Source organism: Panthera leo, chromosome A3, assembly GCF_018350215.1.
Source record: "Panthera leo isolate Ple1 chromosome A3, P.leo_Ple1_pat1.1, whole genome shotgun sequence".
In the NCBI taxonomy this organism is placed as follows: domain Eukaryota; kingdom Metazoa; phylum Chordata; class Mammalia; order Carnivora; family Felidae; genus Panthera; species Panthera leo.
Genome location: NC_056681.1, coordinates 23,413,267 through 23,434,016, shown reverse-complemented (window position 1 = coordinate 23,434,016; position 20,750 = coordinate 23,413,267). Strand labels below are relative to the sequence as shown.

Genomic DNA, 20,750 nt, shown 5'->3' with positions numbered 1-20,750 from the left:
GTGGGTGCCTGGCTGGCTCAGTTTGTAGAGCATGTGACTCTTAACCTCGGGGTCGTGAGTTCTAGCCCCACACTAGGCATAGACCTTACATTAAAAAAGAAAAAAATGAGGGCGCCTGGGTGGCTTAGTTAAGCGTCTGACTCTCGGTTTTGGCTTTGGTCATGATCTTGAGGCTTATGGTTTTGAGCCCTAAGTTGGGCTGTGTGCTGGCAATGCGGAGCCTGCTTGGGATTTTCTCTCTTATTCTCTCTCTCTGCCCCTTCCTTGCTCACACTATGTGTCAAAATAAATAAACTTAAAAAAAAAAAAAAAAAGATTTGATTTGATGAGAACTTATCCCATGTCAGGAACATAATTCTAGGATTTTAAAGGCTGACTCCCAGGCATCTAAGGTGACAATTTCAAGCTCTTTTCATCTTAGTAGAGACCTGCTTTTTTAAAAAAATTTTTTTAACGTTTTACTTTATTTTTTAAGAGACAGAGAAGGACAGAGCATGAGCAGGGGAGGGGCAGAGGGAGAGGGAGACACAGAATCTGAAGCAGGCTCCAGGCTCTGAGCTGTCAGCACAGAGCCCGATGCAGGGCTCGAACTCGTGAACTGCGAGATCATGGCGTGAGCCGAAGTTGGACGCTCACCTGACTGAGCCACCCAGGTGCCCCAATAGAGACATGATTTTTTAAAGGTCTCTTTCCCACATGGAAAAAGTGCACAGCAAGGTGGATTGACATACCTTTGTTGCTTCTACAGGTGGACAGATGTTGGGATTTCTAGATTGTGGAAACCTGGCTTGGAAATAGGGACATTTTACAATAATAATAAACATAGTGTTTTTTTGAGCACTCTGTTGGAGCTTATTGAATCTTTACAATTTATCTATTATCCTCACCTAGTAGATGTGGAAACTGAGAGTAAATAACTTGTCCAAGGTCATTTGGCTAATGGAGTCCAAGTTTCTTTGCCTGCAATCCTGGTGCTCTTTTTTTTTTTTTTTTTTAAATATGGAACAGTTCACAAATTTGAGTGTCATCCTTGCACAGGGGCCATGCTAATCTCTGTATTGTTCCAATTTTCGTGTATAAGCATGATCCCAGTGCTCTTACATCCTTATTTAAATGCCTTACTTTTCTACCCAGAGGTTTGATTAAACTTTAATTATAGTATCAAACAGGTGTCAGTCTGGAACCCAGAACTGAAGTACTACTGAGAGAAGAGGTGGCCTTGCCATTTCATCCCAGATTTTGTTCCTGACCATGCAAACATGCCTCAGTTGTAGAAGCCAAACTCTTCTAGCTCAGGCTGCCTTTTTTCCCTTTCTTGAGGCTCCTGGGCATGACTGAGTTGTGCTGGTTGATTGTCCCTTGGTCCCATGGAGTGGTGAATGCTGTCCAATGTCTTTTTTTTTTTTTTTTTTTTATTTAAAGAAAAAAAAATTTTAACATTTATTTATTTTTGAGACAGAGACAGAGCATGAATGGGGGAGGGGCAGAGAGAGAGGGAGACACAGAATCGGAAGCAGGCTCCAGGCTCTGAGCCATCAGCCCAGAGCCCGATGTGGGGCTCGAACTCACGGACCGCGAGATTGTGACCTGAGCTGAAGTCGGACGGTTAACCAACTGAGCCACCCAGGCGCCCCTGTCTTTTTTTTTTTTTTTAAAGTAGGCTCCATGCCCATCATGGAGCCCAACATGGGGCTTGAGCTCACGACCCTGAGATCAAGACCTGAACTGAGATTAAGAGTTGCCTGCTCAACCGACTGAGTCACCCTGGTGCCCCCAATGTGCTTGGATGAGTAGGACATTGGTTGTGTTGTGATCTATATAAGAATTGTACCTCTGTAATTCAGAAAGGCAAGATAGTTAAAGAGGCACCTATCTGTATGGCTGTATGGGATGTGGTGGGAAGGACCAGGATTTGGAGGCAAAATGCCCGAGTTTGAGTTCTATCACCTGCCATTATCTTGGGACTACACATAACTTGGGCATGTGGCTTAAACCTCTTGGGCTTCTCACCATGGCATGGGCAGTGGAGGCAGACTTCCAGCATAAGTAGTTACTTAACCTCCCTGGACCTCTGTTTCCTTACTCAAGTATCATCATAACTGCCTCACATTGATCATTGGAGGTATCAGTAAATGTTACCCTTTCCTTCCATTCCCTAATCTTTAAAAATGGGAGTAAGAAAACCTAATGTATAGGGTTATCAAAATTTGGTAAACTGTGAAGAGTTGAGTGTATGTTATTGTTATTTTTTATTTCTCACAAATTATTTTTAAAATCTCTTCATGTTTGCTAGTTGTATTTTATCTGTAACTATATCAGTAGTATCTATAAGAGGGAAAGATACTTAATTTTTTTTTCATTTTTACACAAAACATCTTAATAGTAATCCCTTACTATCATTAGTATGCAGATATCCCAAGGCCTCATTTATTTTTATTTCCAAAGGCCTTACTATTATTATTATTATTATTATTATTATTATTAATTTTTTTTAATGTTTATTTATTTATTTTTTTTCGAGAGAGACAGAGCGTGAGCAGGGGAGGGGCAGAGAGAGGGAGACACAGAATCTGAAGCAGGCTCCAGGCTCTGAGCTGTCAGCACAGACCCCTATGCAGGGCTCAAACCCACGAACCATGAGATAATGACCTGAGCTGAAGTCTGTCGCTCAACTGACTGAGCCACCCAGGCGCCCCACTATTATTATTATTTTAAGTTTATTTATTTTGAGAGAGAGTGCAAGCACATACACACACGTGTGTGCACGAGTGGGGTAGGGGCAGAGAGAGGGAGAGAGAGAATCCTAAGCAAGCTCTCTGCTGTCAGGACAGAGTCCAACGTGGGGCTTGAGCTCATGAACTGTGAGATCATGACCTGAGTTGAAATCAGGAGTTGGATGCTTAACTGACTGAGCTACCCAGGTGCCCCACCAAAGGTCTTACTTTTAGAAGTAGTATAAGTATAGGGGGTCTTAGAGGAGGTCCTGGCTCTTAAAGCCCAGCTCTTCTGCCTGGCTAGGTGACCATGGGCAAGTTATTTGCTCTAATTCTCCTATTCTTCTGTAAAATGGGATAATACTGCCAAATAATCTGCATTGTTGAGAATAAGATATTTGTCAAGGATTTAGCCTGTGAAGTAAATGTTAGCCATTTCCTGCTATGAATGAAGGCCACGGGGCACCTGGCTAGCTCAGTTGGTAGAGCATGTGACTCTTGACCTCAGGGTTGTGAGTTTGAGCCCCATATTGGGTGTGGAACTTGCTTAAAAATTTTTTTAAAAATGTTATATATATGTTTATATATTCCATGAATATAAGTTAATATTTAAAGAATAAGGCTAAGTGAAGACTGACACTTAGCCGGCTGAGCCACCCAGGTGCTCCAATGATGTGTTTGTCTTTAAAACCCCATACGCAGCCAAACAGTTGTAATTCAGGAAAATGTCTTTGTATCCCCCATGGAGTAATGGCTCCATATCTAAATTGTTTGCTTGGGGCACCTGAGTGGCTTAGCTGTTTAAGCGTCCAACTTTTGCTCATGTTATGATCTCCTGGTTCACGAGTTTGAGCCCCGCATCTGGCTCTGTGCTGACAGCTTGGAGCTTGGAGCCTGCTTTGGATTTTGTGTTCCCCTCTCTCTCTGCTTCTCCCCAACTCATGCTCTTTGTCTCTCTCTCAAAAATAAAAACATTAAAAAAATTAAAACAAAGTTTTATGATATAGTGATACCTCAATTAAGGAGTTATGTAAGAACAGCTTAGTTGGGTATGTTTTTAAACACTCCCTTATCTGAAAGGAAGCCACACTAACCCACTCCACAGTTACCAATATTTATAGATAGACTGGAGCTTCCTGTCACTGAATATAACTTTTCTTAGGCCAGGGAGCAAAATTGTAGTCTTGTCTTCAGGTGCCTCATTCCCTGTGCCTTGCCTTCCTCCCCCTGCCCCTAAAGAGTGGTAATGGTTCCTACATTTGCCCGTGGAGCCTCCGAGTGATGGTTGTCTTGAATCCCTACCTCCGTCTAGGGGAATGATACTTGTCTTTTTTCTTGTTTTTGATACTATTGTGTCAGTGAGGAAGTTGACATTTAACAACCACCTGACCACCACATAAGGACACTGCTTGTTGAATGCTGAGGGTTCCAATGAGGGTGTTTAGGGCCTTGTGAGAGATCATTCAGAGACCTGCAGTTTCAGTGTAGCATGTTGAGTGCTCTGGCCCAGAGAGTGGGCCAGACTGCCGTGGGAGAATACCAGAGTGGGCTGCTGGCCCAGCAAGCCCTTCAAGGAGGTGCGGAAGGACTGGGTAGAGGAATCAGCTTGTTTGAGCAAAGGTCCTGGAGGTTGGAACTACAAGGAGTCTGGCTGTGTGGCTGCAAGAGCAGTACTTTGAGAGCCAGGCTGTGTGCTAAGTAATTTCTCTCTTCCCAGCACCCGTATGAAGGCATGAAGTTGGTACTGTACTGTTCCTATTTTACAGATGAGGAGCCGGATGCTCAGAGAGAAAACTTGTGCAAGTTATCTGGAAAATGTTGGAGCTGGGATCGAAACCCAGGCTGTCCCACTCCCAAGAATTCTGACATCTAGCCATTGTGTGCTACTGCCCCTCTGTTAAGCTTGCCTACTTTCCTATGAAAAAACAGTATTTTATTTATTTATTCTTAAAAGTTTACTTATTTTGAGAGAGAGAGAGAGAGAGAGAGAGAGAGAGAGAGCGCACACGAAAGCATGAGCAGGGGAGGGGCAGAGAGAAGAGAAGTCCAAGCCAGCTCTGCACTGGCAACATGGAGCCCTGCTTGAGATTCAAACTCATGAATTGTGAGATCGTGACCTGAGCCGAAATAAAGAGTTGGATCCTTAACCGATTGCCACCTAGGTGCCCTAAGAAAAATTTTAAAAAGTTTTATTTGTTTAAGTAATCTCTACACGTCACATGGGACTTGAACTCACAACCCCAAGATCAAGAGTCTCAGCCTACTTTCCTATGTTTTTTAAAGCTTTTTTTAAAAAAAGTTTATATATTTTGAGGGAGGGAGAGTGTGAACCTGTGTGTGGGGGAGGGGCAGAGAGAGAATCCCAAACAGGCTCCACGCTGTTTGCACTGTTAGTGGGGTTCAAACCCATGAACTGTGAGGTCATGGCTTGAGCCGAGATTGGGAGTCAGATGCTCAACTGATTGAGTCACCCAGATGCCCCAACAGCTTAGTTTTTTTATTTGAAAAATGAGAATTGGGGCACCTGGGTGGCCCAGTCGGGTGAGTATCTGACTTTGGTTTAGGTCATGATTTCATGGTCTTTGAGTTCAAAAACCCTGCATTGGTCTCTGTGCTGACAGCTCAGAGCCTGGAGCCTGCTTCAGATTTTGTGTCTCCCTCTTTCTATACCCCTCACCTCTCACCTTCTGTCTCTTTCAAAAATAAATAAAAATTAAAAAAAATAAGAACCGAGAATCATCATCATCATCATTATAAACCTAAAAGACACTAAATGGAATGATGGTTATACACAGCACATAGAAGAGGGTCTGTAATAAAATAGGCAGTCAGAAGATGTCAGTTTATAAGACAATATTGATTTGGATCTGGGGAGGTTGTGGCTAGGGGCTTTGAGCTCCACTGAAAGAAAGCTGTTGTAGTAATTGGATTAGAACTGGTGGGGGCCAGAATTGGAAGAGACTTAGAAGTAGGTGTTACAAAGTGGTGACTGTGAGTTGGAGGCAAGGGTGATGCCTCCGTTTCTAGCTTGGCATGTTGGCCAGTCTCCGTCCTTAAACTGTGATGAAAAAAGAAGGAACTTGTGAGGGTAGGCTGGTTAGTTCAGTGAGGTTGAGTAAGGTGCCAAAGGTCATTGAACAAATATATTCTGGAGCCAGTCCTGGGCGTGAGGCTCTTTACACTGCTTCTGGGAAGATCCACTGATTTGACCAGCTCATTCTCAGTAATTTGGAATGAGTAAACTCAACTTGTGTTTGCTCTCTGAATTTTAATTGTGGAAGGAAAAGCTTGGCTTTTGGAGAAAGCATTTCTAGTATCTGTAGAGGGTAGAGAATTTTTGGCTTATTTCTTTTTTTCCCTTCCACCTTTCCTGATTTCCCCCCTGTCCTTTGCTTCCTTCCTTCCTCCTTCAAATAAAAGAGGTTAATTCAGCTCTTAACAGTGTGACCTGGGGAAGGGCCTGAGGAATGGAACTGGTCTTTACTTTAGACTCAGTCTTCCTTCTGTGTCCTTGAGGAAATGAGGGTAGTGGTAGAGGGGCCCTTGCCCCTACTTCAACCAACTTGTCATCTCCCCAGGCTAAAGACATACTTCTTACGTTCCTTAGTATATTGGATATTTTTTGTTAATATTCCATGATAATATTGACTGTAATCCTTTGTGTCTGATGTCCTTTTTGCTAGTACTACTATTACACAACCATAATATCACTAGTACTGGATATTTAGTGTTTACTGTGCTCAGTATTAGACGTCTATTAACTCACTTATTTCTCACAACAACCCCAGGAGGTAGGGGTTGGGTTATCAATTCCATTTTGTAGATGGGCAAGTAGAGAGAGATTCAGTGATTTTTCTCATCTTAACTCAGCCAACAATAAGTGGAGCCAGGATTGGTCAGAATGTGAGTCTGAAACCTGACTGTGCTCCCATCCTTAAGCACTCCTGACTGTCCTCCAAGACAGAACTTTGGCAAAGAGTCCCCTTGGAAACTTCCTCCTGTGAGATTGCCATGTCACTGGACCTGCTGATACTGTGTATGCTTTTATGGGACAGCACGGTGGGCTGCAGGGTAGTCAGTTTCCACCTCCTAGGGCTGTGAAGGAGAGGGGAGCTCATTCCCACCCGAGGCACCTTGCCTCTGGGACTTCCCTTTGCTGAAAATTTTCCCTTGGATCTTCTCATGGTTGTCTCCTGGTCATTTAGAACTCTGCTAAGACCTCAGCTTCTCAGAGTACTTTGTAACACTTATCTAAAGTGGTCCTCCCATGTCACTGGTTCACATTATTTTGTTGGGTTTTTCCCCACAGTGCTTATCCTGACAGAAGTTATTTTCTTTGTGTAACTTGTTTATTGCCTGCCTTCTCCATTGGAGAACAGGGTTGGGGTAGTCTTCCCTTCCCAGTATCTAGCTCCAGAACCTGGCACATAGGCATTCAGTAAATATTTATTGAGTGAAGGAGGCATGAAGATTTAAGCTGGTCTTTCACTTGAAGTGTCCCTCCATTGAAAGGGGGTTGAATTAAGTTTCAGAGGCACCATCACCACTAAATGGAGGTTGAATGCAGGCCTGGTGGTAAGCACTGTTGAGTTATCACAAAGCTTGTTCTATAGTTTCTGGTGATTGACATTCTTCCCTTGAGTGTCCCAGGGTTTATTTTTCCTTATATCTCAGCTGACTTGTTGAAAGGTCTTGTTCCATACCCATCTATCACTTTAATTCTTTATTACTTTAAGTCCTTGGTTCCTTCTTGAGCATAATGGGGTTGCTGAGGGCATGACCTCCATTTACCATGGCTGCAGTACTCTTTCACCTCTCCCAAAATGAAACCCAGAGTTTTTGTCAGTACAACATTAACTGTAAATGTATTCTAAGTTTGGAAAATTCTGCTGCCATTTTTTGAGTACCTACTTTGAGTTAGACAAGTAAGGACTTTGCAGATCTTTTCTCACTTAATCCTTATAGCACCCAAGACAGAGGCCATTATTAAACCTCATTTGATGAGTGAAGAGAACTCAAAGATGTAGCTCATAAATAAGCATATGTGGTGGTTAAGAATCTGGAGCTGTAGGGTCTAAGGTTCAAATCCTGGCTCAGCCTCTTACCAAATGGGTGTCCTAGGATGTCCCTAATTTTGTTCCTGTTTTCTCATCTTTACAATGAGAATTAATGCCACCTACCTCTGCAGTTGTTTTAAAGATTACATGAGTTAATATATGTAGAGTTAATTAGCTATTGTTATTATAAATGTTTTTCAAGTAGGTCTTGTTAGTCTGCCTAAGGGTATTTTCTATCCTTTTGTAAGGTTAGCTCACATCACCATCATTTTATTTTTTAATTCATTTATTTGGCATCTGTGAGCATTAGTCCTTCCTTTCCCTAATGGAGCTTGTAGTGTAGTCCTACTACATTAGGTTTATTTAAAACTTTTTTTTAATGTTTATTTATATTTGAGAGAGAGAGAGACAGAGACAGAGCATGAGTGGGGGAGGGGCACAGAGCGACTGAGACTGAATCTGAAGTAGGCTCCGGGTTCTGAGCTTTCAGCACAGAGCCCCATGTGGTGCTTGAACTCAGGAGCTGTGAGATCATGACCTGAGCCAAAGTCAACGCTTAACTGAGCCACCTGGGCGCTCCTACATTAGGTTTTATTTAAACATACTCTTGTTTTTAGGGGCATCTAGGTGGCTCAGTTGGTTAAGCTCCCAATGGTTTCAGCTCTGGTCATGATCTCATAGTTCATGAGTTCGAGCCCCATGTTGGGCTCCATGCTGCCAGCGTGGAGCCTGCTTGGGATTCGATCTCCCTCTCTCAGTGCCCCTTCCCCCACCCCTTGTTTTTAAATTGTTTTTTAATGTTTATTTGATTTTAATGTTGATTATTTTTTTATTTTTGAGAGAGAGAGAGAGAGAGAGAGAGCATGAGCAGGGGAGAGGCAGAGAGAGAGGGAGACACAGAATCTAAAGCAGCTCCAGGCTCGGAGCTGTCAGCACAGAGCCCAATGTTGCGCTCGAACTCATGGACCATGAGATCATGACCTGAGCCAAAGTCGGACGCTCAACTGATTGAGCCACCCAGACGCCCCTTAAACATGTGAACTAAATCTACTTTCCCCAGAGTTTTATCTAAAGAGCTATTTTTTTTTTTCATTTTCACAAATGATTTATTTTTATCCTGGGCTGTATTCTTCACATTAAGGTTACTGAGTCCAAGTGTATAAGCAGTTTTACAGCATGTTCCTTGCTTGCAGATTGAGGTGTAAAAAGACAGCCCTGGTGAGGGCCCTAGGCAATAGTTCAGATGTTCAGTTTCCTCACAGCTGAGCCAGTCTTAGGTTTTGGCCTTTCTGAAAAATTAAATATTCTTGCTTGTTATGTAATGGTGTGATAATTCTGACACAACATCTGGAAAGCAGCCAATTACTTGATCTTCCTGCCTGTATTCAAATTGTGTTTGTATCTAAAGGCGTGAATATAAGCATAGCAACAACTTTGGTAAAGGAGAGAGGAAGGCCCTTTTTCTTTTTTCTTTTTTCCTTAAATGTTTCTTTATTTTGATAGAGAGCATGTTCACAGGCAGGGGAAGGTACAGAGAGAGAGGGAGAGAGAATCCCAAGGTGACAGTGCAGAGCCTGTTGTGGGGCTCAAACTCATGAACTGTGAGATCATGACCTGAGCTAAAATCAGGAGTCGGATGCTTAACTGATTGAGCCACACAGGAGCCCCTAGAGGAATAGCCTTTGAGAAGTGGTTGGTGTATCTCTGGGAAAATCTTGTTACCTGTTGTAAGTATCTCCTGCTTTGGAGGACCTGCGAAGCTGCTGGCTGCTCTGCACCTCGGTTTTCTGTCTGTGCCACAGCACTATCACATGTAGTCTTAACTAGATCACATGGCAGTTGTGAAGGTCTGGTAAGACAGTATAAGAATGAAAGGACTTTTGTATATTTAAATGTTATGAAGAAATATGAAGAAATAACAAAGAAGGAACCCAAAATTAAAATCTTACTGACTAGATAATCCCTGTTGACAATGAAAAAAAAAGTAAATTCTTGGGACGCCTAGGTGGCTCAGTTGGTTAAGCATCCAACTCTTGATTTCAGCTTGGGTCATAATCTCATGGTTCGTGAGATTCAGCCCCTTGTCAGGCTCTGTCCTGACAGCACAGAGCCTGCTTGGGATTCTCTCTCTCCCTCTCTCTCTCTCTCTTTGTTCCTCCCCTGCTTATGTTCCCCCCACCCCCCATCTCTCATGTGTGCTTTTTCTTTCTCTTTCAAAAAATACATTTAAAAAATTACTTTTTATTTCTATTTATTTATTTATTTATTTATTTATTTATTTATTTATTTATTTAGTAGGCTCCATACCCTGAGTGGAGCCCAATGTGACGCTTGAACTTGTGACCCTGAGATCAAGACCTGAATTGAAAAAAATTAAAAAAAAAAAAAAAAAGGGGCGCCTGGGTGGCTCAGTCGGTTGGGCGTCCAACTTCGGCTCAGGTCATGATCTCACGGTCTGTGAGTTCGAGCCCCGCGTCGGGCTCTGTGCTGACAGCTCGGAGCCTGGAGCCTGTTTCAGATTCTGTGTCTCCCTCTCTCTCTCTGACCTTCCCCCATTCATGCTCTGTCTCTCTCTGTCTCAAAAATGAATAAACGTTAAAAAAAATTAAAAAAAAAAAAAAAAAAAAAAAAGACCTGAATTGAGATCTAGAGTTGGATGCTTGGGGTGCCTGGGTGGCTCAGTTGGTTGAACTTCTGACTCTTGACTTTGGCTCAGGTCATGATCTCACGGTTCGGTTCATGGGATCGAGCCCTGCATAGGGCTCTGTGCTGAGCATTGAGCCTTCTTAAGAGTCTTTGTCTTTATTTGCCCCTCTCCTGTGTGTTCTTTCTCATAATAAATAAATAAACATTAAAAAAAAAAAAAGTCAGATGCTTAACTGACTGAGCCATCCAGTTGCCCCTTAATTTTTTAAAGTTATTTTTCATTTTTTTACTTCGAGAGAGAGTGTGCGTGCATGTGCACACCAGCAGAGGATGTGCAGAGAGAGAATCCCAAGCAGGTTCCAAGCTGTCAGTGTGGAGTCCAGTGCTGGGCTCCATCTCACAAACCATGAGATCATGACCTGAGCTGAGATCTAATGTCCTGATGCTTAACCGACTGAGCCACCCAGGCCCCCTACCCTTGCAAATACATTCTTAAGGTTAGAAAATTCTACCAAAATAGTAAGATAAAAAATGAAAGGTTAAATTTTCATGCTCCGTTCCTCTCATTAAGGGAATGTCCTTAAATAGTTTCTTGGTTCCTTCTAAGAAATAATTTTATACATATGCTGTGATAGTTGTGTCTAGGGACGCCTGGGTGGCTCGGTTGGGTGTCCAACTTCAGCTCAGGTCATGATCTCACCATTTGTGAGTTTGAGCCCCACATTGGGCTCTGTGCTGACAGCTCAGAGCCTGGAGCTTGTTTCAGATTCTGTGTCTCCCTCTCTCTCTGCCCCTCCCCCACTTGCACTCTGTCTGTCTAAAAAATAAATAAACATAAAAAAATAGTTGTGTCCATATGTCTGTTTGTTTACATTAAAGGGATAGTACCATACACATGCCTCTACATCATGTCCTTTTTACTTGACAGTAAGTCTTGCAGATGGTTCCATATCAGCATCTACAGATTGCCATTTTTCCTTTTAATGGCTGTACAATATTTTGTTGTCTGGATGAACCATAATTCACTTAATGAAGCTTCTTTTGATGGATATACTAGCTGTGGAAATTTCAAAGCTATATTAATCATCGTTACAGGTAATTGGGCAGACTTTGGGGGATATATCTGTAGGGTAAGTTACTGGCAGTGGGACAGCTGGGTTGCAAGTAAATGTATTTTTGTAGATAGTGCCAAGTTGCCTTTAGAAAAGCTTTTCCAATTTATGCTTCTACCAACAGTGTATAAGCATGCTTTATTCGCCTCATCCCTGCAAATACTAGTTATCCTACCTTTACATTTTTTGCCTTAGAAGTGAAAAATTGTTATTTTGATTTGCATTTCCTTTAATAAGTTAGTTGTTTGGCATTTTTGTTCTGGTTTGTATGCAGTCTTTGTTAATATGGGAAGTTAGCTCCTTGTCACATGCTTTGCAGTTATTTTCCCCCATGTTGAGAAAGTGCCCTGTAAATAGTATTACAAGGCACACAATTAAAGCTTTCATTTTATTGATACAGGAGCATTGACTGCAAATACTGTATTTAAGGAAATAAGTCTTTCTATCTCCTTTGTGGCAGTGGGTTCCCATTGTAGGGAAATTTGAATGTAAAGGAGTAATTTGAAGTCCTGACAAGGTCTTTAAAATGGAATCCTAGGGGCGTCTGGGTGGCTCAGTTGGATGCTCAACTTATGGTTCCTGAGTTTGAGCCCCACATCAGGCTCTGTGCTGACAGCTCAGGGTCTGGAGTCTGCTTCAGATTCTGTGTCTCCCTCTGTCTCTGCCCCTCCCCTGCTCACTCTCTGTGTGTGTCTCTCTCTTTCAAAAATAAATATTAAAACAATTAAAAAAGTACGGAATCCTATATAAATACAGATTGCGTTAGGTTTTTTTTCTCTCTTAGTTTTTCTCAGTGTCCTTATTGAACATATTCCCTTTAACTCTTAACTTGGAAGTTGGAGCTTTTTGGAAGAAAAAGCTAAGGGCCTGAAGAATGGATAAGTTAAAAACCTTAGAATCTTAGCCTTTTTGAAAATAATTTGTGTTTGAAACTAAATGTGAGAGGTAAAAAAAAAAAAGACTTATGTAATTTTTTTTTTTAAAAATTTTTTTTTTTTTTTAATTTCCTGCTTCTGTCTGGACTTTTTTGTTAGTAGTTGTCAAATTATTTTTTTTTATGTTCGTTTATTTATTTATTGAGAGAGAGAGAGAAAGAGACAGTGTACGCATGTAGGGGAGGGGCAGAGAGAGAGAGAATCCCAAGCAGGCTCTGCGGTGTCAGCCCAGAGTCCAATGCTCGGCTCGATCTCTCACCTGAGATCATCACCTGAGCCAGTTTCAAGAGTTGGATGCTTAACTGACTGAGCCACCCAGGTGCCCTGTTGCCAAATTAAATTGGAATTTTGGGGTACCTGGGTGGCTCAGTCTGTAGAACATATGATTCACGATCTCAGGGTTGTGAGTTCGAGCCCCATGTTAGGCGTAGAGCTTACTTAACAACAACAACAAAATTAAATTGAGGCTTTCAGATGATTTCTTGGGTGGCACTCCCCTTGCCCTTTGTTAGAGCTTGTTCGTCTCTTCCAGTGTTTGTCTTTCTGGGTGGACTGGAGCGGGGACTGAGTTGGATTTCTTACTCCTAATTTCCAGCACAATGCCTTACTGATAGTACTAACTAATCATTTATTGAATGATTTAACGTGAAATCAAAAAACAAATGCTGCCACCCCAGAACAGTGGTAGGAAGATTGGAGATGGGACACAAAAGTCAGATTAGTCCTTAGTCTTATTCTTTGTGATACCAGGGAGTGAAACCTCAAACAAGTGGGTCAGAGTCAGAAACAGGTTTTTAGTTCATTTGTAAGGAAGACCTTCTGACAATTCAGCCTCAAGAGTAATTGTTTCCTTCATTTCAGCCACTGGGAATAGTTTGCTCATCTTCATTCATTTACTGCCTCGTTCCCACACTCCTCCTGTATTTTAGTGGGAAGCCTCCTTGGGTACCTGAGGAGAATTTGTGTGGTGAAAGAATTAATTTAGAAATCAAGCAGACTTGAGCTTTTTGTTCTGGGGCTTGTCACTTGGCACCTGAACCTTAGCCAAATTATGCTAAGCCTAATTTTCTCATTTGTGATAATAGAATTATCTATTATCTAGGGGTGCCTGGCTGGCTCAGTTGGTGGAGCATGCAACTCTTGATCTCGAGGTTGTGAATTTGAGCTCCGCATTGGGAGAGATTGCTTAAAAAATAAAATCTTTGGGGTGCCTGGGTAGCTAAGTCGGTTAGGTGTCTGACTCTTTATCTCAGCTTAGGTTGTCATCTCATGGTTTGTGGGATCGAGCCCCGCATCCAGCTCTTCATTAACAGCATGGAGCCTGGTTGGGATTCTCTCTCTTCCTCTCTCTCCCTTCTTTCTCAGCTCGCACGCCTGTGTTCTGTCTTAAAGTAAATAAACGTTAAAAAAATAAAATCTTTAAAAGAAGAATTATTAATAGCTAATAACTCTTTTATAGTCCTTACTTTGTACCGGCCCTGTGCCCCTTACATGGATTATCTCATTTAATCCTCACACCTGCTGCCTGGAGATAGGTACTATTACCACCACTAACCCCTTTTAAGGAGAGGAAACAAATTCAGAGGGGTAATTTACCCAAATTCATTCAGCTAGTAAAGGATGGATCTGGGGATTCAAACCCAAGCATTTAATCCCATTACATTATGTTACATACATGGCGTCTGTAAAAGGGAGCTGTCCCCCTGCGTGAAGTCTGACAAATGCTAGTAGCTCAGTGAGTGTTCAGTGCCACTCTGCCTTTCTTGTTTGGCATCACTTTTTTTTAAAATTTCTTTTATAAGTTTATTTATTTATTTATTTAGAGAGAGGGAGAGTGCGCGCTCATACTTGCACCCTGGAGTGTGTGAGGGAGGGACAGAGGAAGGTGAAAGAATCCCCAGATCAGGAGTTGCATGCTCAGGCATCTGGGTGGCTCAGTTGTTAAGCATCTGACTTCGGTTCAAGTCATGATCTCACAGTTCATGAGTTCCAGTCCCACATCAGGTGAGCTCATGGCCCTGCTTCAGGTGAGCCCCTCTTCTCTCTATCTTTCTGCCCCTCCTGGGATTTTCTCTTTGTCTGCCCCTCACTCACTTGTGCGTATGCTCTCTCTCTCTCCAAAAAAAAAAAAAAAAAAAAAAGTTGTTTGCTTTACCTACTGAGCCAGCCAGTATCACATTTTCATATAATCTGGGAGGCCAAACTGTTAATCTGTATATTACCTATTGTGCATGAAGTCAGAGGTAAAAAGATAATTTGAGTGGTATTTGGGCCAAGCCAAAATGAAGACTTTTATACTGATTGGATTTACTTATATCAGATTTGATATTTTCCTGGAGAATGTTAGATAAAGCCAGTCAAACCTCTGACTCTCCCTTTCCTAGGGTCCTTATAGTGGAAACACTCCTTAACATAATAACTTTTCAGTTGATTAGAATGTTTCAGCTTCCTTAAACTGTCAACCATTTCTGCCTTCATTTGACTTGGTTTGCAGCTTTCCCCAGTATCAGCTCATCAGAATTGGTTGTTTAACGCTTAACTCATCCTTCAAATTACATGTTTTGTTTTTTTCTTGGAATATTTCCGTTGTGAAAAATTTTAAGTTTATGAAACTGTTTGAAAGGAAAAGAACAGGGACACCTAGTTGGTTCAGTTGGTAGAGCATATGCCTCTTGATCTCAGGGTTGTTAGTTCCAGTCCTATGTTGGGTAGAGCTTACTTAAAAAAGAAATAAAAGGAAAACAATCACCTATAGCCCCCCCCCCCCCTTTTTTTTAAAGCAGGCTCTACGCCCAATTTGGGGCTTGAACTCATGACCCGGAGATCAAGGGTTGTATGCTCTACTGACTGAGCCAGCTAGGCTCCCCTGTACACACATGAGTTTTGTTTGTTTGTTTGTTTGTTTTTTAGAGAGAGATTGTGAATGTGGGAGAGGGCCAAAAGGAGAGAGAGAGAAAGAGAGAATAAGAATTCTAAGCAGGCTTCACGCTCAGTGCAGAGCCCAAGTGCCCCCAACATGACCCTGGGATCATGACCTGAGCAAAAATCTAGAGTTGGATGCTCAACTGACAGCCACCCAGGTGCCCGCCCCAACACACGAGTTTTAATGTGAGCTCAACGTGCTGTAATTTAGGATTCTGTCTTTTCATGTAATGTATTGCAAACAAATTCTTCCTAGGATGTGGTGGCATTACACATCAGATATGAGGATCCACTTCTGTTATTTTTCCACATTCAGTCCATGGCAAAGATTTTGCTTCTGGTATGAGGCGGATGTTGCCCTTGGCAGTACTCTTACGTTGCTTGGGCAGTGTAGGCTTTTGAGACCCAAAGTTTAGTGGGAGAAGATGTAGCGAGATATAGCCTGCTGTATGGAGGTGGCCTGCTTAAGTGCCCCGAGAGCTCAGAGTGGCTACATCTCATCTCCATTAGAACCGTCATTGGCCCCTAAAGATAAATTTTATTCATATAGAAAATGACCACCAATCCATACCCAAAGGTTTGATAAAGAGTTACTTAGGAAAAATATAAATTGTCAGAATGAACTCAAGAACAGGCAGAAAATATAAATATATCAAAGAAAGTACAAATAGATCTTGTCTAGCCTTCCAGATAGGGCCAGAAGTCAATGTCTCAGCTTTTGTTTACTTCTTATGTAGTACTTAAAATTCATAGAAGTTGCAGATTGCAGTTATTCCATTAATCTATTTTTTTAATAACACTACTTTTTTTTTTTTTTTTTTTTTTTAAATTTTTTTTTTTCAACGTTTATTTTATTTTTGGGACAGAGAGAGACAGAGCATGAACGGGGGAGGGACAGAGAGAGAGGGAGACACAGAATCGGAAACAGGCTCCAGGCTCCGAGCCATCAGCCCAGAGCCCGACGCGGGGCTCGAACTCACGGACCGTGAGATCGTGACCTGGCTGAAGTCGGACGCTTAACCGACTGCGCCACCCAGGCGCCCCTACTTTTTTTTTTTTTAAGTGTATTTTGAGAGAGAGCAAAAGAGAAAACGAACGTGAGCGGGGGAGGGGCAGAGAGAGGAGAGAAACAGAATCCCAAGCAGGCTCCACACTGACAGTGTGGAGTCCAACTCGGGGCTCGAAAATCTGAACATTTAACCAACTGAGCCAGCCAGGTGCTTCTGTTTATCTGTTTAGTGGCTATATTTTTGTCTTTCCCTAGTGGACAGAGGCTTCATGTGGGCTTATGTCCCTTTTGGTCTTGGCTGTTTTTTTTAAATAGTCTCTCAGCAGATACTTGTTGAATGCATTAGCAAATGATTGAATTTAACCTGGAGAGTAATTGTTTTGGAGTTCTGAGAGGTGCCCCTTATAGGTGAGTCCTTGGTAAGCAGTGTTGAGTGGGGGTCTCCTCACAGTCCTAGAACTACAGGATGCTGCCTAATAGAGGAGGAACCAGTGGAGGACACATCTATGTTAGAATGAGAGCAGGCATGAAAGAAGGCACTGACAGGGTTTCCTGGAGCTTTGTGTTTTGAATAATTCCTGTTTGTCTTTTATGTGTAGTGAGTGATGCTACACTCTGGGCAGACTTTCCCTAAGTTTCATAAATATTTAATTGCCTTTTTCAGGAGAATAAAGGCAGCCCCGCTGATGACTGAAAATGACAAAGCATCCACCTAACAGAAGAGGAATCAGCTTTGAAGTGGGAGCCCAGTTGGAAGCCCGGGACCGATTAAAAAACTGGTACTTTTACATTTTTCTGTTAATTAAATTCCTTCAGTAAAGGATTTTTGCTAGCACTGATAAAGAGGGCTTTTCTTAAGTGTTCTGTAGTTTTTTCCTGCTCCCTGACTCTTGGAAGGTGGAAGGAGACTTAAGCCTAGAGCCGGGGGAATGTCCTTTCTCTTTGGTGCTGGGATCCATCTGTCATGGAGAGCATCCAGTGACTATTTGTTAATACTTGTTTCCCCTTTCTGTGTGTTTGTGTGAAGGAGTTACGGGAAAAAGAAGCATAGATGGCTATAAGGAAGGGACGAATTAATAGTGGCAGCTCTCTTGATCTTGGGTACCTGTCTGGAAGAAGAGAGGAGAGAAAAATCAGGGATGGAAGAATGAAGGAAAGGGATTAGATTGGAATAACTTGTGTGTTGTGAACACCCCATCCTGTTTTCAGAGTATGTGGTATGGTTGAAATTTAACATCACTCTGAAGAGGTGATTAAATTTAGAGACTGAGGGCTTGTAATCCTGACTTGTCATTGGTTTATGACCTCTGACTTGTAATTAGCCTCTTTGAGCATCAGCTTTATCTATAAATGTGTGGGTACTAGTAGTATCAACCTCCAAGTTTTTTTGAGAATCACGTAGTAGAATGTGGGGAAAGACCTTCCTTATCAACTATAAAATGACGGTTGTTGTTGAGGACATCCTAGAATCTGGCCATTTGTTAATGCTTAAGGGAAAGGTGGGGGTTTCAGAACTCAAACCTTTCTTAGTTGTTGTTGTTGTTGTTGTTGTTGTTGTTTTAAAGTTTATTTATTTATAATCTGCACCCAAAATGGGACTCGAACTCATGACCCTGAGATCAAGAGTCACATGCTCCACCAGCTGAACCAGTCACATGCTCCCCTTTCTGAGTTTTTATAAGGAAGAGTGTAGCTCTTTTGGGGAGTTTTCTGAAAATAAGCTGACCAGTTCCTGGGGTGTAGGTAGAGAAGACAGGGGAAAGAGAAGCGAGGAAGTGGCTGGGGCAGAAATGTCTCTGCTGCTTTTTGGGGCTGGAAGAATTGGTATATGAATTACAAACACTTTGAACACCTAGTTGTTGTAAGCTGTTTGTATCATCTATAATTATTTCCCTTTTTGGTTTCTCTTAACACTTTTTAAGGCAGCTTAATCAAGGGAGGGAATTCTTTTTAAATGTGGAAAAAAAGTAAAATATAGAAAAAGTAAAAAGTACATCTAGCTGTAAAATAATCTGTGTACTTGTCACTCAGAATAAATATCAATAAAATACACTAATATATAAAATTTAATAATAAAATTTAACAAATTAGTAAATATCACTCAGAATAAATAAAACATTTTTATTATATTTATGTTTTAAAAGATAAAAGACATAAAACATTTCTTATATAATAGAAGTATATTTTATACCCTTACCAGTTCAGTTCCCCTTCTGTATTCCATGGAGGCAACCAGCATCCCAGACTTATCCTTATCCCAGTTGTATCCTTTCTGTCCACGTTTTTACATTTTTACTATGTATATGTATGCATAAATAATAGAAATATTTTAGGTATTAAAAATTAATATAAGTAGTAGTATATTATTTGTTTCTTTATGTTTTTGTGATTTAGCTATACTGATACATAAGATACTTATCCTATATTTATTTATATTTAATTTTTTTGTACTTTATTAAAACATTTTTTTTAACTTTTTTTTAAATGTTTTTATTTATTTTTGAGACAGAGAGAGGCAGAGCATGAGCAGGGGAGGGGCAGAGAGAGAGAGGGAGACACAGAATCTGAAGTAGGCTCCCGGCTCTGTGCTGTCAGCACAGAGCCCGACGCGGGGCTCGAACTCACAGACTATGAGATCATGACCTGAGCCGAAGCCGGCTGCTTAACCGACTGAGCCACCCAGGCGCCCCTAAAACATTTTTTTTAATGTTTACTTTTGAGAGAGAGACGGAGTGTGAGCGGGGGAGGGGCAGAGAGAGAGGGAGACACAGAATCTGAAGCAGACCAGGCTCTGAGCTGTTAGCACAGAGCCTGATGTGGGACTCAAACTCACGAACTGGGAGACCATGACCTGAGCTGAAGTTGGACGCTTAACCAACTGAGCCACCCAGGCACCCCTCATTTTATTTTATTTTATTTTATTTTATTTTATTTTTATTTATTTATTTCAAGTAAGCTCTAGGCCCATCATGGGGCTTGAACTCATGACCCTGAGATCAAGAGTCTCACACTCTTCTGACTGAGCCAGCCAGGCACCTCAGCAGCACTGTGTTTAAAGTGAAAAACTGGATGCCTCCCTGGCTCAGTCGGTACAGCATGCAGTTCTTGACCTTGGGGCCATGAGTTTGAGCCCTACATTGGGTGTAGAGATTACTAAAAAGAATAAAAAAAAAATAAACACAGTGCTACTGTGAACATCTCTGTAAATGCCTTTTTGTGTCCATTTGCAAGAATATTTATTGGGCAGTGACTTTTCAAACTTGTTTTATGGCAATTTATAGTAAGAAATATATTTTAAATCCAGGGTAGTAACCATTCGTATACACATATAAATTTCAGGGAAGCAAAATTCTTTAGTAACCTTTCTTAACCTTAGTACATGCATTATACTTTGATGTTTTTCTTCTATGTTGTGTGTTTCCTGACCATATGCACAAATGCTGGTCTAGAATCATTAATTTCATTTTATAATTGAATGGGTCATGAACTACTGTTTGATAAGTCCTACTCCAGTGAATTCGTTGAGTAATATACACATTTTCAGTTTTATTGGAACTTGCAAAATTTATCTCCAAAATGCTTCTACTAAATTGCTCCCACCAGTAGTACATAAAACTTCTTGTTTTTCTACATCCTTATCAATTTTTGCCTTTGACAGACTTTCTGGTTTGTCAGTCTGTTGGTTATAAAACTTTTATTCTTTGTTCCCTGTACTTCTGGTGAAGTTGAGCATTTTCTAATATCTGTGTTTTGTGGCTTGCTCTTGACTATTTTTCTATTGGATTGTTTGTCTTTTCTTAGTGATTTATCAGTATTTTACTAATATGTTATCGATTCCAATTCTTTGTTAGTTTGTATTGCAGAAATCTTCTAGTCTGTAGCTTGTCTTTTCAGCTTACTTCTGATATCTTTCATGGGATGTAATATTCTCTGAAATTCTTCTAAAAGTTTTAAAGGTTTGCTTTTTACATTTTGATCTTTATCTACCTAGAATTAATTTTTTTTTTTTTTTTTTTAATTTTTTTTTTTCAATGTTTTTTATTTATTTTTGGGACAGAGAGAGACAGAGCATGAACGGGGGAGGGGCAGAGAGAGAGGGAGACACAGAATCGGAAACAGGCTCCAGGCTCCGAGCCATCAGCCCAGAGCCCGACACGGGGCTCGAACTCACGGACCGCGAGATCGTGACCTGGCTGAAGTCGGAGGCTTAACCGACTGCGCCACCCAGGCGCCCCTACCTAGAATTAATTTTATGTATGTGATGAACTTGGTCTAATACTCGTTTTTATTCACCATATAAATAATCAGTTGCCCCAGCATCTTTTATAAAGGACAGCATCTGTCCTTTCCCCACT

The 20,750-nt window shown here is 41.4% G+C and overlaps 1 protein-coding gene and 1 non-coding gene across 5 annotated transcripts in view; one reads left to right on the top strand and one right to left on the bottom strand.

Moving 5' to 3' along the window:
• PHF20 (PHD finger protein 20) overlaps positions 1-20,750 on the top strand; it is a 171,277-nt gene that overhangs the window by 30,700 nt on the left and 119,827 nt on the right. For 3 of the 4 annotated variants that reach the window (XM_042931062.1, XM_042931060.1, XM_042931059.1), the window contains exon 2: positions 17,060-17,174. In XM_042931062.1, coding sequence (XP_042786996.1) covers positions 17,092-17,174 — 83 coding nt within the window. In that variant the 5' untranslated portion in view covers positions 17,060-17,091. Of the gene's footprint in view, positions 1-15,516; positions 15,573-17,059; positions 17,175-20,750 lie in introns of those variants that run through there. The other variant, XM_042931061.1, reaches the window with a different exon arrangement.
• On the bottom strand, positions 994-1,097 carry LOC122216802. Its single transcript, XR_006201129.1, has one exon. It is a non-coding gene; the product is annotated as a U6 spliceosomal RNA (small nuclear RNA).